The following is an 18,834-nucleotide window of genomic DNA, read 5'->3' on the forward strand; positions in this document are numbered from 1 at the left end:
GCTTATATCTCTATATGGAGCAAGTGAGCCGTTCCGCTGGGTCCTAAAGTCAGTTTCTCTTCAGCATTCAGACACACATGTTTTTTGGTTTGAATTGAGCATTTTCAGGCTTTTCTGTGTGTACTGAAGCATTCCCCGCATTTCATTCATTACTAAGGGGGTCAAATTGTCAAAACTGGTTTTCAACCAAAAAAACTTTTTTTTGTGTGTATTAATGGTTCAAATGTGACAAAGTCCTATAAACCCCTCTGATGAACACACACATTTTTTTTTAAATGTTCAAACCAAATTTCCAGGTCAAAGTGACCCGAGGGAAGGATGAGGAGTTTTCTTTCTTTTTTTAAAAAAAAGAAAAAAATGTGTTCATGTCTTAAAATATCTTGAATGTAACTCGACACCTTGCCTCATTTAGTATGCGGTTCTATGAATATGCAAATGAGCCCCACCTCCACTCACTCACTCACTCAGAGATCCACTGGTTGACGATCACACGTTGATCTGATTGGTCAAGGTAGTGTGTGACGTCAGAAACACCAGCGATTTCACACCGTGTGTTTGAGACTGTCTTTGGTTCACTGCAGTTTTAAGCAGAAAATACTCAGCAATGCTGTCGACTTATGAACTTACACATGGTGTGTGTTAAAGCAGATTAATAACACCACATACACACATAAACTACATTAACAGCTGGATTTACACCACAGGCGGACTTTAAGTGAGAACCCCTGCTAAACCAGATCTGACTGTTTTTAAAACGCACACATGCAAATAACTGAAATGCCATTCTTGTCAACAACCATGATTTATTGATCTCAACCAGTAAATATATAACTTTGAAACTGAAGCGGTACACGTGCATCGTGAACAGGTTACCATCCGCAGCATATACACTAAGTGCCGCCACTGTCAAGATCAACAAAACCTTGAGATGCGTTTCTCCGCGTGTACGAGGGCCGCTACTGGCTGTTCTGGATGCTGGGCCACTTAGGAACGGTTTTAAGTGCAAAGACTTCCTGCAAAAGTAATTCGGACAGATTTCTGGCTAGTACACGAAACTATTAATAAATTAATCAGCTGAGCAGAAGGCTCCGTTAACAGCAGGCAAATGACACACCTCGTAATTTACATAATCTCCACAGTGTGGGTGTGGCCAATGGGTGATGGGTGTGGGTACGGAGCCTGTGGGTGTGGCTAAGGGGCCAGTGGGTGTGGCTAAGGTCATGTGGGTGTGGCTAAGGGGCCTGCGTGGTGCCCAACCCCACGGCATTAGCATACGCTGAGAGCAGGCTAATCACCTGCTTGGTTTCTAAAGTGAGCCGGGCTTCTTTGAGCCAGTCCTGCGCCACGCGCTGTGACTCGCCGCGTAGCTGGTTGATGAACTTCGCAGCTAGTTCCAGATCCCCGCGCTCGATGCTGTACGTAGCGTAGGCGAGCAGCTTGAATGTGTCGAGATCCTCGGCCGCTAGTTTGGCCGGCGGCGCTTCTTGCTCTCTCTCGAACAGAAGGACGGACTGCAGGTAGGACAGGAAGTACTGGTAAAGGCTGTTGCGGGTCTCGTCGATGAGCGCCACGCGGCGCGCGAGCCGGCGGATGTCGTAGAAGCGCGCGCGGAGGCTAGCTTCGCTGTAGACGCCTCGACTCAGAGACTCTTCGGGAATGGCGGTGGCTAACGCCTGGGCGAACTCGTTTTCCGCACAGGTTTCTTTGATGGCGAGCACAGCGCCCTCTAGAGGCTCGGTGGGGGAGTCGGCACCGGCGGACTTCAGCGTGTAGTTCAGAGCCTCTACGGAAAGCCACAACTGGTGAGCCTTGCGGGCCTCGTCCTCAGCAGTCACATGACCTTGGAGACAGAGGAGAACACATTAGGGCCACATGACCTTGGAGACAGAGGAGAACACATTAGGGTCACATGACCTTGGAGACAGAGGAGAACACATTAGGGGTCACATGACCTTGGAGACAGAGGAGAACACATTAGGGTCACATGACCTTGGAGACAGAGGAGAACACATTAGGGTCACATGACCTTGGAGACAGAGGAGAACACATTAGGGGTCACATGACCTTGGAGACAGAGGAGAACACATTAGGGTCACATGACCTTGGAGACAGAGGAGAACACATTAGAGCACGCCCCGGGACCCCGCTAAACGGTGGACACTTCAACTCCCCCCAATGAGAAGGAAGAGGTGTGTGTGAGGAGCGAGCTGGCGAACGCTTACTGTCGATGGCCTCCTCGATGCCCTTGAGACGGGCGTACGCCGCGTTCATGTCCAGCGTGAAGGTGTCCAGCTGCTCCTGGGTCAGTCTGCGGTAATGAGTCTCCTGCTCCATCATCTTACTGCTCAGCACCTACACACACACACACACACACACACGTTTAGATGGATAATAGCATCTCTTTTTAATTCCGGTTCAGTAGAACTGGAGAACACTAGAGATCGTTATGGAATTAATGGATTAGTGATGCATGTTTTTACAGAAACACCAAAACCGAAATTAAGTTTTCATTTAACCAAAAGTGAAAATAAAGTTGAATAACAAATTAATCAAATGTAGACTTTAAAAAAACTGATCTGTATACAAACATTTAAATTCTACAAAAGGCCATGTGTATATTCAGTAATTGTATAGTTCTGTTTCTACTCCAGTTTGTTGGTCGATACACTGATTGCTGATGACACGAGACATGACTGATGTCAGGAAGCTGCTCTGTGTGTGTCAGCTGATGTTCACTTGCGGCTGTAACCAGCAGTAAAGAGGACGAGATGATCGCTTATTATAGAGACACAAACACTAGTTCAGTGATGAAACTGACCGAACGTGTTACTTTTGATATGAAACTAAGTCTCAGCTTTCAAAGCACAGCGCTTATTGTGATGAACTTAACGGGAGGCGCTACAAATAATGTTCAGTAAAGTTATGTTCACGCATCCAATGAAAACAGCACAGACTAAAAGATGGATTCCTGGGGTTTAAGATGTAAATATTGCTACAGTTAGTGTTGCACAATACACCGGCACTAGAAAGATATCGCGATACCCAGCTATTAAAATCGGTACGATATAAAATTTTATTAGTACCGGTACTTTAAGAGTGTCAGCACTCTAAATAATAAGAGCAGTATTTCTTTATTTTGCGTCGATGTGTGACAGCCGGAGTCAGGGTGTGTGTGTGTGTGTGTGCAGAGCTCTGCTTCCACTGTTTACATTCACTAAACAACAGAAACAGAACAGTAAAATATATACAGCGAAACATGCACGCATGAGAGAATAAACCGCGGGACGTGCGTGCGCTGCCGGACTGAAGCCCTGGCTCCGCAGCGCGAGTCTCCGCAGACTCTGCAAACGGTCGAGGCGTTTATGCTTGACGCGCTCGCTGTTGTCGGTGAGAAGAAGAAAGATAAACACGTGACAATTTATTTTAGGATACCACCACCAAAATAATTGTGTAAACCCTGAGATTATTACTTGTGACATTAAAACAAAATGCATGTAGGCTAGCCTATATGGGAACATGTATGTATACAACTAAATTAACGATCTCTTGAATATTTTCTAATTTCACTAAACATTTCATTAACTTTTGTGTACATTTGTATTAAACATGGACCTTTATGATCATTAAAAAGGCTTTTTATGCTATTGTATGCTCATTTTTTAAACGTAAGCAACTAATTTAGGGGTGCTGGTGTGATGAGAAGGTCGTGCTCGGCCAGATTCGGCTCGAAGTCGTTCATCTTCGGATGCGGAGCCGTGCGCGCTGTTACAAAATCTGCTGTGCACACCGCCAGGCGAAATGGGCCCTTGCGCACCCAACGCGCACGACCGCAATTACGTCATTTTTGCCTCGCGCTCGTGCGGACGCGGGGGGTATAAACCTGGCTTCAGACCTGAAGCGCGCGCACGTGCCTTTCACACTTTCACACAGCATGCGATCGCCACTTCAGTTAGGCGCTTCTCTTTCGCGCATTATTAGGATTGAATAATCAAAATTCTAGATAAAAATGCTCGTCCTGGCGAGTATTCACATAAACACAGTCGGGTATGTCTTTAGTGAACGGCAACCGCTTGTAAAATAAATAAATCGGCTACGTGCAGGTCTTAAAGGGCCGGACCAGCAGCCTTATACTCTGTGTGATTCATGTTCATGAAAGAAAATAGACAATCACCCAATAATTGACTGAACAAACTTGATCTATTTATTAAGAATCAGTCTATAGTTCATTTATAGAGTGAAGACTTTATTTTTTCAGCTACAGTACACTACACTACTATTAACAGTAGCATTCAGAAAAGAAATTAAGCGCTGTTTATTTTATTTGTCTATTATAGTATTTGTCATATTGTTTGTAATTAGCTTTTTTGCTTATTTTTAATAGCAAATATACAATTAAATTAAATATCTATATTGTAATTATATAATTACATTTAAAAAACATTAAATCACTCATTTCATGAAGTGAGATTTTGGTCATCCCAAACCTGTGCAGAATTGTGAAAGGTTAGCAAATGTTAACATGATTGATAATAATGCAAACATCTCTGTAAGGACGTACACACTGGCATGTAATTATTATTTTATAAAGGGGAAGTAATGGTCCAAAAGCAGGGCAGGAACAGAGTTTTAAGCTTTTTTTAAATTAATTTATAAAACAATGAATTGTAAGTTCTGTCATATTTTTCAATAACTTTTACTGGTTTAGTTTTCCCCATGGTGTCGACTCAGTATCGGTATCGAGGTATTTTAGTCTGGTATCGTGACAACACTAAAATGGAGTCAGTAACAGGTAGCCCATCACATTTATGTCGTGAAGAACTGCTTTAATTGTTAAATGAGTGATGTGAGATGTGTGTGTGTGTGTGTGTGTGTGTGTGTGTGTGTGTGTGTGTGTGTACCTCGTGAGCCTCCTCGCGCAGCTCCTGCTCCTGGACCTTCAGCACGTCCCTCAGGTGATCAGTGTGAGCCGCCGCCTGACGCCTCAGCTGAGTCCTCATCTCCGCCTCCAGCACCTCACGCACCTCCTGGAGCTGACACACACACACACACACACACACACACCTTAAGCTTTAGAACTGCTCCAATTTTAAAAAGTTCCACTTTCATGCTATTAAATCTGCATCAAAATGTCTCGCCAGGCTTTCTCAGGGTGGCGTAATGATGCTGACAGGAGTTAATTACACTGGACTATATATTCACAGAGAAAACTGATTTACACTGTAATAATATCTCACAATATTACTGTATTTTTGATCAGATAAATGCAGCCTTGGTGAGCAGAAGAGCCTCTTTCCAAAAACTAACACAGTAACGTATCCCAGCGTTTGAGCGGAGCGGTGTTTAGCTTCAGCGTATGAGTGTGTTACAGCGTGCGTGTGTGTAGCAGCACTCGGCTGTGTGTGTGTGTGTGTGTGTACCTTCTCCTGCTGAGAGATGTCCTCTCAGCTGTGTGTGTGTGTGTGTGTGTGTGTGTGTGTGTGAGCACCTTCTTCTCCTGCTGGATCCTGATGTCCTCTCGGCTGTGTGTGTGTGTGTGTGTGTGTGTGTGTGTGTGTGTGAGCACCTTCTTCTCCTGCTGGATCCTGATGTCCTCTCAGCTGTGTGTGTGTGTGTGTGTGTGTGTGTGTGTGTGTGTGTGTGTGTGTGTGTGTGTGTGTGTGTGTGTGTGTGTGTGTGTGAGCACCTTCTTCTCCTGCTGGATCCTGATGTCCTCTCGGCTGTGCTCGAGTGCTGACGCCACGGCTCTCTCCAGCGCTCTCTGGTCCTCCAGCTTCTGCTGCTCCAGCGCCGTCTCGATGTGGATCTGCTCGCGCACGCGCTGCTCCGCTAGCTCGCGGTTCAGCTGGTCGATGCGCCGGTGCGCGTGAGCGATCAGGGAGTTCAGGTCATCGGCGCTCAGCTTTCCCGCTGGAAACACAACAGAGCAGAGCTAGCTTGGCTGTGGTCTGGCATGAGTGCACACACCAAAAGCGATTGCATCATTGATCTATACAAGTACCGCTAGCGTTGGGTATCGTTTGAATTTTAACGATTCCGATTCTTATCGATTACAAATTTCGATTAAAATAAAAATAAAAAATAAAAAAGTGTTAGAAATCAGGAATGGAGAGAGAACTTTGTGATTTGTGTGTTTTTCATCTTCAAAACAAACTTGTCTTCAGCCGGTAAAGTGTAACCCCGTCTGCTATCGCTCTGCCCATAATGTTCCCGCATGAGGTCAGTCTCCGGAGAGAAGACGTGTTTTGTGGCTGTTTGAACACATTCGTCCACATGAGCGTTTGCACTACGACAGCAGTGTGTGTTCAGCTCCCTCTGGAAGTGGAGAAAGTGGACGAGCTCAAAGCGTCTCAGAGCCGCTCACTCCTGTGTTTAGAGGCGTCCACTCGTGACCCCATCCACCAGAACACTTCTCAACACCAGGAGTACACAACAAGTCTTCTACCGATTTGTATCGATTCACAAATTTCAAAACTCGATTTTAAGTGTTTAACTTCTTTAACTTCACAGTACTGCTTAAAGTTACTGAGGTTAATCACAGAAGCCGTGAACAAGGACTGAATGCGGAGCTGACGGACACACAGATGAAGACGAGCACAGATGAAGACGAGCACAGATGAAGACGAGCACAGATGAAGACGAGCACAGATGAAGACGAGCACAGATGAAGACGAGCACAGATGAAGACGAGCACAGATGAAGACGAGCACAGATGAGCCTCACACACACACGATCTCAAACTCAGTTCTCTGTCACAGATACACACACCGTTATGGCAAATACACATGAGTAATCAGTGTGAACAGAGACTGCTATGTCCTGCGCGAATGAAAACTAATGGGAGAAAGTCGGACGTGTATCAGTGTACGAGACCCGAGCATTCATTCTTAAAGGGACAGCAGCCTCATAAACTGCTGCCATCCGCTTCATTAATGCTAATAATAAATAATCACTCACTGCTTCTGACTGAATCACTTTTTTATCTTTAAAGGTGCGTTAAGCAACTTTTCATGTTAAAAATACCTGTTTTCTAACCCGTACATGCTTAAACAATTGCCTGATGGGCTGAATGAGCCCTTCTCTGATCACTGAGATTGTCTCTATAATCCTGTAAAGTAAAATAAATAAGAGGGATTCGGGCCGGAGTTTGAGACTGGGCGTGACGTCATGCGCGTTCACGGCACGCTCACAGCGATGTCTGGCAGGTTTGTGTATTCGCCGGCATTCTCCGTAGAAGATGGATTGTAAGAGACCTGCTTGTAGCTCATTTCAAACACCAACGCAAACTCCACGTAAGATAAAAAAAAAGAAAACTTTTGTCTAGTGCAACCAAAAGGGCCAAATTGGACTCAGACGGGCGTCGGAATAAGACGAGAGTAAACATAGGGAAGGCTTTCAACAAATGGAGAGATCTCCGGTCTGCTCTAGGGCTCAAACGGGATTTATAACTTTATTACCTCTGAAGACATTATGATTATAAACAAAAGATTTGCGGCTGATGCTCCTTTGGTTATGAACAGCTCGTGCTCATGCAAGCGTGCGTGTGGTCCATGAGCGTGCACATCTCTGGCTGCAGTTTCGCTTGCCGCCAGAGGTGGCATAGTTCGGCAAAAACTCAGAATCTTGCGCTATGCACCTTTAATATGCATCAATTTATATTTAAATCATACAGTGAAGACTATAGTGTTTTATTTTTACATTTGATTATTCAGTTTCGGTAATATTTCTTAAATAAACATATGCTACAGTACCAGAAAAAACTTATTGTATTTGTCCTATGTTTGTAATTTGCTTCGTTCTTATTTTTAATATAATTTTTTTAAATAAAATTGCCTGCCTTGCTTTATCACAGACTGTGTAACTGCAGTCAGCTTAAAGGGCATGAGTTTTATAATATTGGGTCGACTAAAATGGGAAGAAAAACTAAATAAATTTCAATGTTCACATTCATTAGGATGTTTCTCTCCTTCTAGACCGATTAAACTGTCTAACGAAGTCAGATAAGAAAGTTACACAAAACAGTGAACAACAATCAAATCTGTGCACATATCGGAATTTGGTGAAAATTCGAGAATCGATTTGAATCGAATCGTGAGGTGCCAAAAGATCCCCCCCTGTAGAGGGCCGTGTGTGTGTGTGTGTGTGTGTGTCAGTATGAGTGTGTGTGTGTGTGTGTGATCTTACAGAGGCCCTTCCAGTTGGCCTGGATCTCAGGAGTGATGTTGGCGAGCTCCTGCTGGAACTGGGCTTTGGCTTCGTTCACCAGCTCACTGTACTGAGACACGACCTTCGCCTCCGACTGCGCCGTCTGCACCTGCACAACACACACACACACACACTGCAGATGAGACAACACTGATGCGCCTCTGTGAGAATAAAGCTAAAGGGATTACAGACTCTATTCTCCTCACACACCTTCCACATTTCTCACATTATCAGTTTATTCACTATAGTTATGAAAATGGTGATTAAATATGAGCAGAACTCAGAGTTATGAACTCAGTGGATATCTGACAGGTTTTGTCCGTCCTTCTGTTAGACTGTCTCACACACACACACACACACACACTTCTGTTAGACTCTCACACATGAATTATGCTGAATATCTGTCAGCTGGTAAATTTAACTACACAATTAGATAATACCAGTTTAGCTCAACCAGTGACCAAGCAATGCTTCATTGTGTTCAGTGTGTGTGTGAAAAGAGCATTAGCAGTTAAAGAAGAAACTCTTCAGCAGAACATGATCCGCTCAAAGTGTCAATCATTTTTGGTCCCAGATTTCAATATATGTCACTGGTAGTCTCTGTATGAAGAGTTTATGGGTATAATATGTCACAGTTTACTTTATTTTTCTCTCTTAAGTTCAATAAACATTAGCTCTGTGATTGGCTCTAGTTTCTCTCTTCGGCGCTTGCTTGCTAAAATGAATCTGTTTCTATCTGAGAAGTCTCTGGAAGTCCCAATCCATGCTTTTATTACGCTAGGCTCAAATTTCTAATTTACAAATGGTTCAAAATGCAGCTGCACGATTTTTAAAGGAAGTCAAAAATGAACTTCTCAATTCCCCTTCTGGAAGACCTACACTGGATGCCAGTTAATTATAGAAGTGAGTTTAAAATCATATTACTGGACTATAAATTGTCTTTTAATGCATTGTAACGTCTTGTTTTGTTCTGTTTCCTTTAATCTGCTCTCTTATGGTCTTTTTATTTTGTACTGCACAGCACTTTGGTCAGCCGTGTTGCGGTCACTAAATGTGCTTCAGGAATAAACTAAACTGAAACCAGTTCTGCTCTCCTCACTGACATTAGTGAACTATAGTGTCCTGCACACACCAGTAAAAATATCAAATGATATCTGGTGTCTGAATAATGTTTGACAGTGTGTGCCGGTTTCTCCTCAGCACACTCCCACAGTCAGATGGAGATGCTCACCTTGGTGACCACTTTGTCCAGATCCACGATCATGCTGTGCAGGTTCTCCTCCGCCGCCAGGATCTGCGGTCTCGCGGAGGCAATCTTCCTTTGTTTCGCGCCGTTGATCACTTCACGAAGCTTTTCAAGCTCTCCTCTACACACACACAACAGGAATAAACAAAACTATGCGGTTAAGCCTTTCTCTGTGCAGTATATTCCTTTTGACATTAGAAAACACACACAGACACATTTAATTTCTAACAAAAATAATAAGATTGCGATATATACTATCCAACATTAACATGACATAAACAGCTGATAGTGTGAAGTGAGGCTCCAGTCACAGTGTCCTCCTCTATACCTGTGTGTGTGTGTGTGTGTGTGTGTGTGTGTGTGTGTGTGTGTGTGTGTGTGTGTGTGTGTGTGTGTGTGTGTGTTGATCTCACTTGGCTTTCAGCAGGGCGTCTCCAGCCTCATCCACGGCTCTGGTTCTCTCGCTCAGAGCTTCAGTCAGAGCTTTCCACTGAGCAGACTTCTCATCTGGAGGAGTCTGCGCACACACACACACGCACACACACACACACACACACACACACACACACACACACACACACACACACACACACGTTATGACCAGCAGAAAACAGCTCGTCACAGCCTCAGATGTCTAACACACATGGACCGCCCACACTCTGTAACGTTTTCTCATTATATATTGCAGCTTCAGCTCTTTTCTCATAATAAGGATTCAGTCTCTAAACCACTCTTTCCAAGAGCCTTCTGCTCTGATTGGTCTACTCGGCTCTGATTGGTCAGATGACCCAGTCTGTTGTGATTGGTCTACTCTGCTCTGATTGGTCAGATGACCCAGTCTGTTGTGATTGGTCTACTCTGCTCTGATTGGTCAGATGACCCAGTCTGTTGTGATTGGTCTACTCTGCTCTGATTGGTCAGATGACCCAGTCTGTTGTGATTGGTCTACTCTGCTCTGATTGGTCAGATGACCCAGTCTGTTGTGATTGGTCTACTCTGCTCTGATTAGTCAGATGACCCAGTCTGTTGTGATTGATCTGCTCTGCAGTGAGTGTGCATGAGTGTGTGTGTGTGTTCACCTGTGCGTCCATGGCTTCTCTGAGTTGGTCAGTGTGTGCAGTGATGGCAGTGAGTGCCGCCTCCTGGGCTCCGATGGCCTGCAGCGTGATCTTAGCGGAGCTGCCCAGAGACTCCTCCAGCCCCGCCGTCAGAGCTGCAATTACACAACATTCACAATATATCTGCTGGTCAGCATAAGACACTTCTTTCAAAACCATGAAATAATCCACACTGGTTGAAGTGTGTGTGTGAGACTCACCCGTGAGCACGTGCTGCTCCGCTTGGTCCTGTTGCTCCAGTCGAGCGCTCACTTCCTCCGCGGGTCTCTCCGTCAGCACAGGCTCATGATGACTCACCTCAGCTACACACACACACACACACACACACTGAGATTACACACAGATTACAGTGGAAATATAATCATGTTTCACAGGTGTGAGTTTGCCATCTCAACCAAAAAAAACAAAAACAAATGGGTGATGCGAAATGATGAAGACAATAATGCAGCCAGTGAAGTCAGCGCACTAGAAAGATGCATGCAAACACACACACACACACACACACAGGTCACAGAGCATAAAAAAAAAAATGGGATAGACATTAGTTAGTTGATGGGAAAGAATACTGGTTAGCACATTGTGTTAGTGAAGAACTGAAGAAAACACAACAGACGTTAGCATGAGTCACATGACCACACTGAGGATGGATGGCGTTTGAGAACATGCAGAGAGGAAGACACACTGATGCCCAGCAGCTGATCTGACGCAGACACACACACAGGGTGTGTATCAGTTGTCGGGAGCAGCAGGCGTGTGTGTGAGAGCCGGTTCTGACCTGCCGGCGGCGCGGGGCTTTCGTCGCTCGTACCCGGCGCGGGCATAGAGGGCACATCGCTGATAGCAGAGATAATGTGAGCGGCCTCGGCTGAGGCTTCTGCAACAACAGTGGGACTCATGAGGAACACACATCAGATCCAGCACAGCACTCGCTTTAGTGGGTTCAGGACACTGTTCAGTGTGTGTGTGTGTGTGCTTTAACCCTTGTGCGACGTTTTTGTTTGATCATTTTGCCTGTGTTAATGCCAACTGCTTATATTTTGGCACAGGTGTGTATTTTCATGTGTGTACGATTTCTCCCCCATTTCCTTTAAAGGGATACTTCACCGCTGGAAAGATGAATGTGTATTTAAATTGGGTCATTTATGTAGTAGATATGTGAAATTATTCGTCGGTCACGGTCATTCGAAAATACTACCGGGTTTCTACTGATAATCGGTGAAGTGTCCCTTTAATAAATCTATTTCACACTAGTAGTAACACACTATAGTTCCTCTCAGGACCTTCAGAACAAAAATGTCCCCATTGAAACTGCAATTTTTAATATAAAATGATGCAATCTTTGTTAATAGGCTTATATTCTGTTGGCAAGGCTTACATTTTTTTAATTTGTACTATTTTTGGTACCATCAGATGGAGCCATTTCCTCAGGTTTGGTCTATAAAGCAAAAACTCTTCTGCTTCTGCATATTATAGAGCCAATTGGATAAATTATGCAGCTATAATTTGTAGGGCTGTAATCTCCCAGTCGATTAGTCGATTGTTGGTCGATAGGTTCTGGCTCGACCAAAATTCTGATTGGTCGATTTTTTCCCGCGTTCGTTTCATCAGTTTTGCCGCGTTCGTCTCATCAGGTGGAAAGCACTAATTGCTAATGGGGGTGTTTTCAGAGCACCCCTGTTCCACAGGTAACAGTCTGTCTTCAGAACACCCCCCTTGTTTTCACTTCTTTTGGATTAGCCCAACCCACCGGAGAAGAGAGACGGCTACTAGAAGGTTAGCTGAATATTATTTATTTAATTGTGAGCGTTTAATTCATAGTCAGTCCTCTTCTACCATGTCAACAAAGACATCGGCAGTGTGGCAGCATTTTTTTTTATTTTTTTTATAGAAAACGGGAAAAAAGGATTGGAGCCCAATGCGCTGTGCCCACTGTTTGTATTAGTTTTGAGCCTAGATGCTTTATTTTCAGTTATGCACTTTATTTCGTTTTTGCTCTTGATCTGGTTTCTTTAATAAATATTTTTTTATTTATTAAAATGGACGTGCCTTTTGTGTTTAAGAGTAAAGCTTTAAGTTAATAGTCTATTCGTGTCTCAGCCGCGAAGCTGCGCTCCTGTGTTCAGCCTCACTCTGCGAGCTGTCAGTTATTATAATACATATGATAAAAACAATTGTCTAAATTATGTTGCATATTCCTCAAAAGTTCTTGTGATGATATCACTAGTTGACAACAGTACTATTTTCGGAAATCATAGGCTATGATATTGCACAGGTGCGCGTGATGCAGCGCTGTCAGAGCCGACAGACTCGTGTGTTAGACTCATTTCAGTGCAAAATAATTGGGTCAAAAACGATTTAATATACTGCAAATAGCCTACTATTTTTTTATGTTTATTTATAATTCATTTAGGCGGACAACAAGGCTACCAAGTACTGTGCACAGTGTGCAGCTAATTAATTTAACGTTTTTTTTTCCTAAACGTCATTTTTAGTCGAAAACTTCAGGACTTCAGTCGACCAAGATTTCCTTTGGTTGATTACAGCCCTAATAATTTGTGTGTGTGTGTGTGTGTGTGTTGGTATGGATGTCAGAGTGTGGTTTCTATGCGTGTAATAAAAAATAGTGTGTGTAATATTAGAGAGAAACTCCACTGCGCGTCACAGATCCGGCCGCTGTGTCCCAGTGAGTCCTGCATCTAATGGGGAATCTGTCCCTGCGCCCGAACACACTCTCACTGAAGCTCATGTTTGGAACACGACTTGATTAGATTTATGGCTTTGATTTTCTCCCAGTTTTAGAGTTCAACAAATAATGTTCATAAATCAATTTCATAAACTTAAACTTTTAAAATGAGACCAAACTTAAGTCAGTGCTCCCAAGCCTCACATTTTTATGACAGCTTTTTGACAGACATTTTGTCCTTTATTGACCTGTGTAACTTTTTTTAATTGATGAAATCCCAATCCCAACATCACAATATCCACACTTCCTTACTATTGTATACTGTTGACAGTAAGCTATTCGCCCATGTGACGCACCGTTCGAGTGTAGCGGTTGACCATCTGAGAGCTGCTCGAGTCTGAACGCCTAGTCCAAACACACACACTTGATGAGAAGTGCACAAGACTGTCCCAGGCCTTAAAAATGCCAAAGTGCAGGACCCTTAATGCACACTAAACCCACACTACTATCTCCAATATCGCTTCTGAGGGGTATTCGAGGCTAAGCGTATCCCATCATGCATTGTGTTCGGGAACTCATGTGCCTCGAAACAGCGCGATGCCGAGGAAAATATTCCACTGCAATTTAAATTAATTACATGCATATAATTTGGTAGTAAAAACAAAGTGTTGCACATGTTATTGGTGTAAAGATGAGTATGGTGTGTGTAAGCCTGTTTTGTACATTTGCAACAGCGATGTTACACAGCGACTCCTGAACAGACATGTAGAAGTTTATTTTAAATGGCAAAGTATTGAAAATATAAAAAATAAAAGCTCTGTAAAGACTACAAGTGTGTCCCATCGAGTGATCAAAAGTTCTACACTGGTGTTGTCAAAAGGACCGACTTCGGTACCAGATCGATACTGAAATTTTAAAAATGTGACGCGTTGAGCGGAATCATAAACTCCTCTGATTGGCCGGTGTGTTCATGGGCTCATCAGATATGTCTGTGATTGGCTACAATGATCAGCGCATGGGAGCGTTTGAGTGTTTTGAAAGCAAACGCTCGCGCGCGTGGTGTGTGTGTGTGTAAGCGCTCCCTGAAGAGCCTCATTACAAATTTTTTTTGAAGCGCTGATCATTGTAGCCAATCACAGACATATCTGATGAGCTTGTGAACACAACGGCCAATCAGAGGAGTTTATGATTCCGCTCAACGCGTCACATTTTTTAAATTTCAGTATCGATTTGGTTCCGAAGTCAGTACTTTTGACAACACTATTCTACACACACTTGCAGTCTTTATTTGGCCCAAGTGTTCAGGTAAAGGCCTAGAGGAAATACGTCAAGCAAGTAGACAAGTGGTCAAGACGAGCACAGACTGGAAGTGTGTGTGTGTGTGTGTGTGTGTGTGTGTGTGTGTGTGTGTGTGTGTGTGTGTGTGTGTGTGTGTGTGTGTGTGTGTGTGTGTGTGAGTCTCGCTCACCCTGGAGCGTCTGTGCCGGTGCCGGAGCCTCCTCTGCCGGTGCCGCTGCCTCCACAGGAGCCGGGTCAGGCCTCGAGGCTTTAGCTTTCGGCTGCTTGGACTCCTTCAGAGCTTCTGACACGGACGAGATTTGCAGGGGTTCGATCTTTCCCTGTTAAAAGAAAAATCACTGATGGCCTACATCCATCCGACAGAAGCATTGATACCTATAGACTGAACGTGTGATATGCATGTGCACGCGTCAGCGTTTTCACAGATTCACGCTTTTTAAAGCAGAACTCTGCAACTCTAGTCATTTCTTTGCTGATTTTCACTTTTGTTGTCGCATGTGTTCCGCACGAGCTCCCCCTACAGCTGTGGGGCGCATATACTTCACAACACTGTCGTAAAAAAAACCTCACTTGCGGCACCCTTCCTACTGCTGCTCATGTGCATTTGTTATGATCGGAACATTACATTTACAACATCAACAAAACTAAAAATAATTACCTTCTTGATTCTCACTGTTTTGTTTGGTCAAGTAAATAACATTTAGTAATATTATCATAATTTCCCTATTTTCATTTGATGTGTATGACGCGAGAGAGTGACTCTTACCGGTCTCTTCAGTGCAGCAGCGGCGGGAGGAGCGGGCGGCCCAAGCACCGTCTCAAACACTTGGTCAGAGTAAGGAACGCTCTTCTCTACACCCGCACGAAACTTCGGGTCCCACTTGGCATAGAGGATCGTCCCGCCAACACCGCCGCCCACCGTCAGGAGACCGGCGGCCACTATCTTCCCAGCAGAAGATCTGTGTGGCAGAAACTCTGATTGAGACGCATGCAGACCAAGCTCAAACTAAAGCTGTGTTCACAGTTCTCCAGGTTCTTTAGGGCCGGGCCAAAACAGAGAATTATACACTTAGACCCGATTCACTTAGCGTTCTTTAAGTGTAAAGAAGAACCAGGTAATGTTGAGCATTCTGTAGTGTTTAGGGTCACATCTTGTCCTGTTTTTGGCATGTTTAGATGTTTTTGAGCTGTGTTGTTGCATTCGTATTTCAGTCGAACCGCACCAGAGACCAGAGTTGGTTTGTAAGCCTTGATTATGAATGAACATAGTCGGTTATGTGTCAAGAGAACGTAAACAGTGAGAAAGTAAACGTGTGTATCAGTGTATTAGATCCGTGCATTCACTCTTAAAGTGACAGAAGCCTAATATTCCTGTGACGTGTGTGTTTATAATGTTCATCACAACACAGGACAGAGAGTCACACACTGCTCTCGACTGAATAACTCAAGGATTAATCAATAAGGATGTTTAATTTATACAGTGAAGAATAGTGTTATTTTACATTTGCTTACTTTATTAAATTTCACCCTGAAAAATACTATCAGACCTGAAAAACCTGAAAAGCACTGTTTATTTAATCCGTATGTTATATTGTGTTTATTTGTGCTTTAGCTTGTAATTTGGTTATTTACTTGTCCTTTAATAATGACTGTTTACTTATCTTTAATATTGTTTTACATGTATATTAGTTAGACCAGTAGTTTTAGCTGTGGTCTCGAAATTGGAATAGATATTTGTGAATTTTCACTGGTATCTAAAGTTTTGGTGTCATTACTGTCTGTTTTTGCAAAAACAGTTTCATGGCCGGTAAAAAATAATTATGGCCGGTACATTTTCTTAAGTCACCAGCCATTGCCATGCACAATGTGTTACAACACCCAACATTTTAAAATAAATAAGTCAGCAATATGGGTGTGTGTGTTAGTGTTTGCGTGGTACCCGGAGTCTCCAGCTGTGGTGTATCTGCGGCAGTGCTGTAGCGGATGGGCCGGCACTTTACCACACTGCAGAGAAACACACACACACACACATCACCATCTCACACACACTACATTAGATCAGCAACTACAGCATTCACTATTCAAGAGACTGCTTCTTTTACCCTGAGTACAACCACTGTTTTACATCGATTAATAGCAAATAGCCACTAATATCAGATTTAAATATTCAGTTAAAGCAAGTTTATGAAATTATATATATATATATTGGTGGCTCTCAAAACAAGAAATCATCATTGTGTGTAACTTATCAGACATTCAGTAAACGTAATAAACAACAATGAATGAATGAATGAGTAGTTTCTATTTCTTCAATGTCAGTAAGACGGTTGAAAGTTTATCAGCTTCTTTCCACAGCATCGATTATTAATTACACTCATTTGCATAAAAGCGCCGTGGTGAACGTGACGTCGGCGTTAGTGTGGGAAACTTTCTGAACTTTTCAATGACAAGGTCACGTCCTTCTATTGGACAAAACCAATAAACAGTTCAGGGTCTGTAGTATAGATCTACGCTTAAACTGTTCTACGTGAATAAAATGCGAATAAAATACTGTTAAATGTAAATAAAGGCGAATACATGTAAAAACTAAAGATTGTCAGACAACTGTTGGCTAGCTTGTGTGTCAGAAAATATGAATCATACAAAGCCCGCCCATTTTTACGCCAGTGTACATGCTAGGTTTCTATTGGTGGAGGGGGGCGTCACTCACTTAATCGTGAGATTTCATTGGTTCGACGGATCTGCCTATCATATTATAAACGCCTCTTTCGAGCGCACGTTACGTCGTTTGACGTACAACAGCGTTCTATACCGGTGCGACACCTAAACTACAAATAACAAACCCCAACTGATGAAATCCTCAACTCATTCCGGTTTAGTTTCAATATAATCCGCGGTTAATTGAATACACACTCAAGAAGACAGTGTTAACCGCAGTTTAACACGACACGAGCCGTCGGGCCTCGCTGTGGGTCACTGAATGACCGCTCGCGGGATAAACTCACCCGCGCCGCTGCACGCGCCCCTTTCCAACACACGCGCAGCATGATTCCGGGACTGAAGATCAGAAATATGCCACCAGTTTCAGCAAAACATTATCAATGTGATCAACCTCGACAGCAGCGACTAGCCCCAGCACACTCAGTAGATTAGCTCCAGCAGCAGCACTGGTGCGCGGTGTGACAGAGCAGCGCATGCGCAGTAGGCACGCACAACGTCAACATATACGTCACGAGCTCGTAGAAGAGAAAATGCGAAACTCACTCATATAAGCAATGCAGTGATACTCATTCTTCCGTTAAATACACAGATTATAGAAAGCATGGAGCTTTCGTTGAGACCGCTGAGGTATAGAGGTAACACTTTATTTTACAGTGTCCTTGTTACACGTTACATGTATTTACTATAATAATAATAACTATAAATTATGCATAATTACATGCAACTAGCCCTCAACCTAACCCTATAGTAAGCACATGTAGTTAATTAATATTACTCAGTACTTAAATATATAATTACACTGTAACAATGACACCTTAAAATAAAGTGTAACCTACTAGTAATTACTAATTGTGCTTAATTACATGCAACTAACCTAATCCTAACCCTATAGTATGTAAATGTAGTTCATTATTATTAATCAGTACTTAAATGTATAATTACACTGTAACACGGACGCCTTAAAATAGTGGGTAACACTTATACTTCCCATAGGAATAACAGTAAATTATGCGTAATTACATGCAACTAACCCTCAACCTAACCCTAACCATATAATAAGCACATGTAGTTAATTAATATTTTTCAGTACTTAACAATGACACCTTAAAAAAGGTGTAACCATATAGCTTAACCCTTTATTTTAAGGTGCCCGTGTTACAGTGTAATTATAGATTTAAGTACGGATTAATAATAATGAACTACATTTACATACTGTAATTATACACTGTAATGGATTGAGTATTACACTATAGGGTCAGGCTGAGGGTTAGTTGCATGTAATTATGCATTTAGAATTATTAATACAGTACGGTAACTACATGTAACACGTAAAACAGTGTTTCCGAAAGATCTTTCTGTAATTTTATTATATTTTCACCTTTATTTATTTAGGAAATTTTAGGAAAATCTCACTTGGACGCATTTTACCCCCCAAAAAAACATAAAAAATATATCTAGCATAAAGTCCGGGAAAATTTTTATTTTTATTAATTTGCAATTTTGCATTGCGATGTTGTTTGTAGCACAATTAAACCCTAAATTATCATAACAACAATGCAAAATGC

At 42.9% G+C, this 18,834-nt stretch overlaps 1 protein-coding gene across 3 annotated transcripts; it reads right to left on the minus strand.

The window, feature by feature from the left end:
- Positions 1-431: 431 nt before the first annotated feature.
- immt (inner membrane protein, mitochondrial (mitofilin)) lies at positions 432-17,837 on the minus strand. Of its 3 annotated transcripts, XM_079630858.1 has the most exons (14): positions 17,554-17,837; positions 16,488-16,552; positions 15,315-15,507; positions 14,718-14,868; positions 11,342-11,440; positions 10,767-10,868; positions 10,528-10,661; positions 9,862-9,965; positions 9,434-9,569; positions 8,182-8,311; positions 5,684-5,907; positions 4,899-5,030; positions 2,223-2,352; positions 432-1,840 (listed from the first exon to the last, which is right to left on the minus strand). In XM_079630858.1, exons 1-14 carry the CDS (start codon positions 17,593-17,595, stop codon positions 1,233-1,235), a joined length of 2,250 nt encoding a protein of 749 aa, XP_079486984.1. In that variant the 5' UTR covers positions 17,596-17,837; the 3' UTR covers positions 432-1,232. The 3 variants fall into 3 exon arrangements, with proteins under 3 accessions (XP_079486984.1, XP_079486985.1, XP_079486986.1); XM_079630859.1 differs by lacking the exon at positions 11,342-11,440 and having other exon boundaries at positions 788-1,840; positions 17,554-17,778; XM_079630860.1 differs by lacking the exons at positions 5,684-5,907; positions 8,182-8,311; positions 9,434-9,569; ... (6 more) ...; positions 16,488-16,552; positions 17,554-17,837 and adding an exon at positions 5,486-5,518 and having other exon boundaries at positions 789-1,840.
- Positions 17,838-18,834: the final 997 nt, after the last annotated feature.

The sequence above is a fragment of the Phoxinus phoxinus genome (assembly GCF_949152265.1).
Source record: "Phoxinus phoxinus genome assembly, chromosome: 12".
In the NCBI taxonomy this organism is placed as follows: Eukaryota; Metazoa; Chordata; class Actinopteri; order Cypriniformes; family Leuciscidae; genus Phoxinus; species Phoxinus phoxinus.

What these genes read in the sequence shown, in the direction of transcription:
- immt (XM_079630858.1), bottom strand. Translation starts at nt 17,595, where the DNA reads ATGCTGCGCGTGTGTTGGAAAGGGGCGCGTGCAGCGGCGCGG. An exon ending in ACCACAGCTGGAGACTCCGG is followed by an intron (nt 15,508 to 16,487) that starts GTACCACGCAAA and finishes TCTGCCACACAG; the next exon opens with ATCTTCTGCTGGGAAGATAG. An exon ending in TGCGCGAGGAGGCTCACGAG is followed by an intron (nt 2,353 to 4,898) that starts GTACACACACAC and finishes GTGTGTGTGTAG; the next exon opens with GTGCTGAGCAGTAAGATGAT.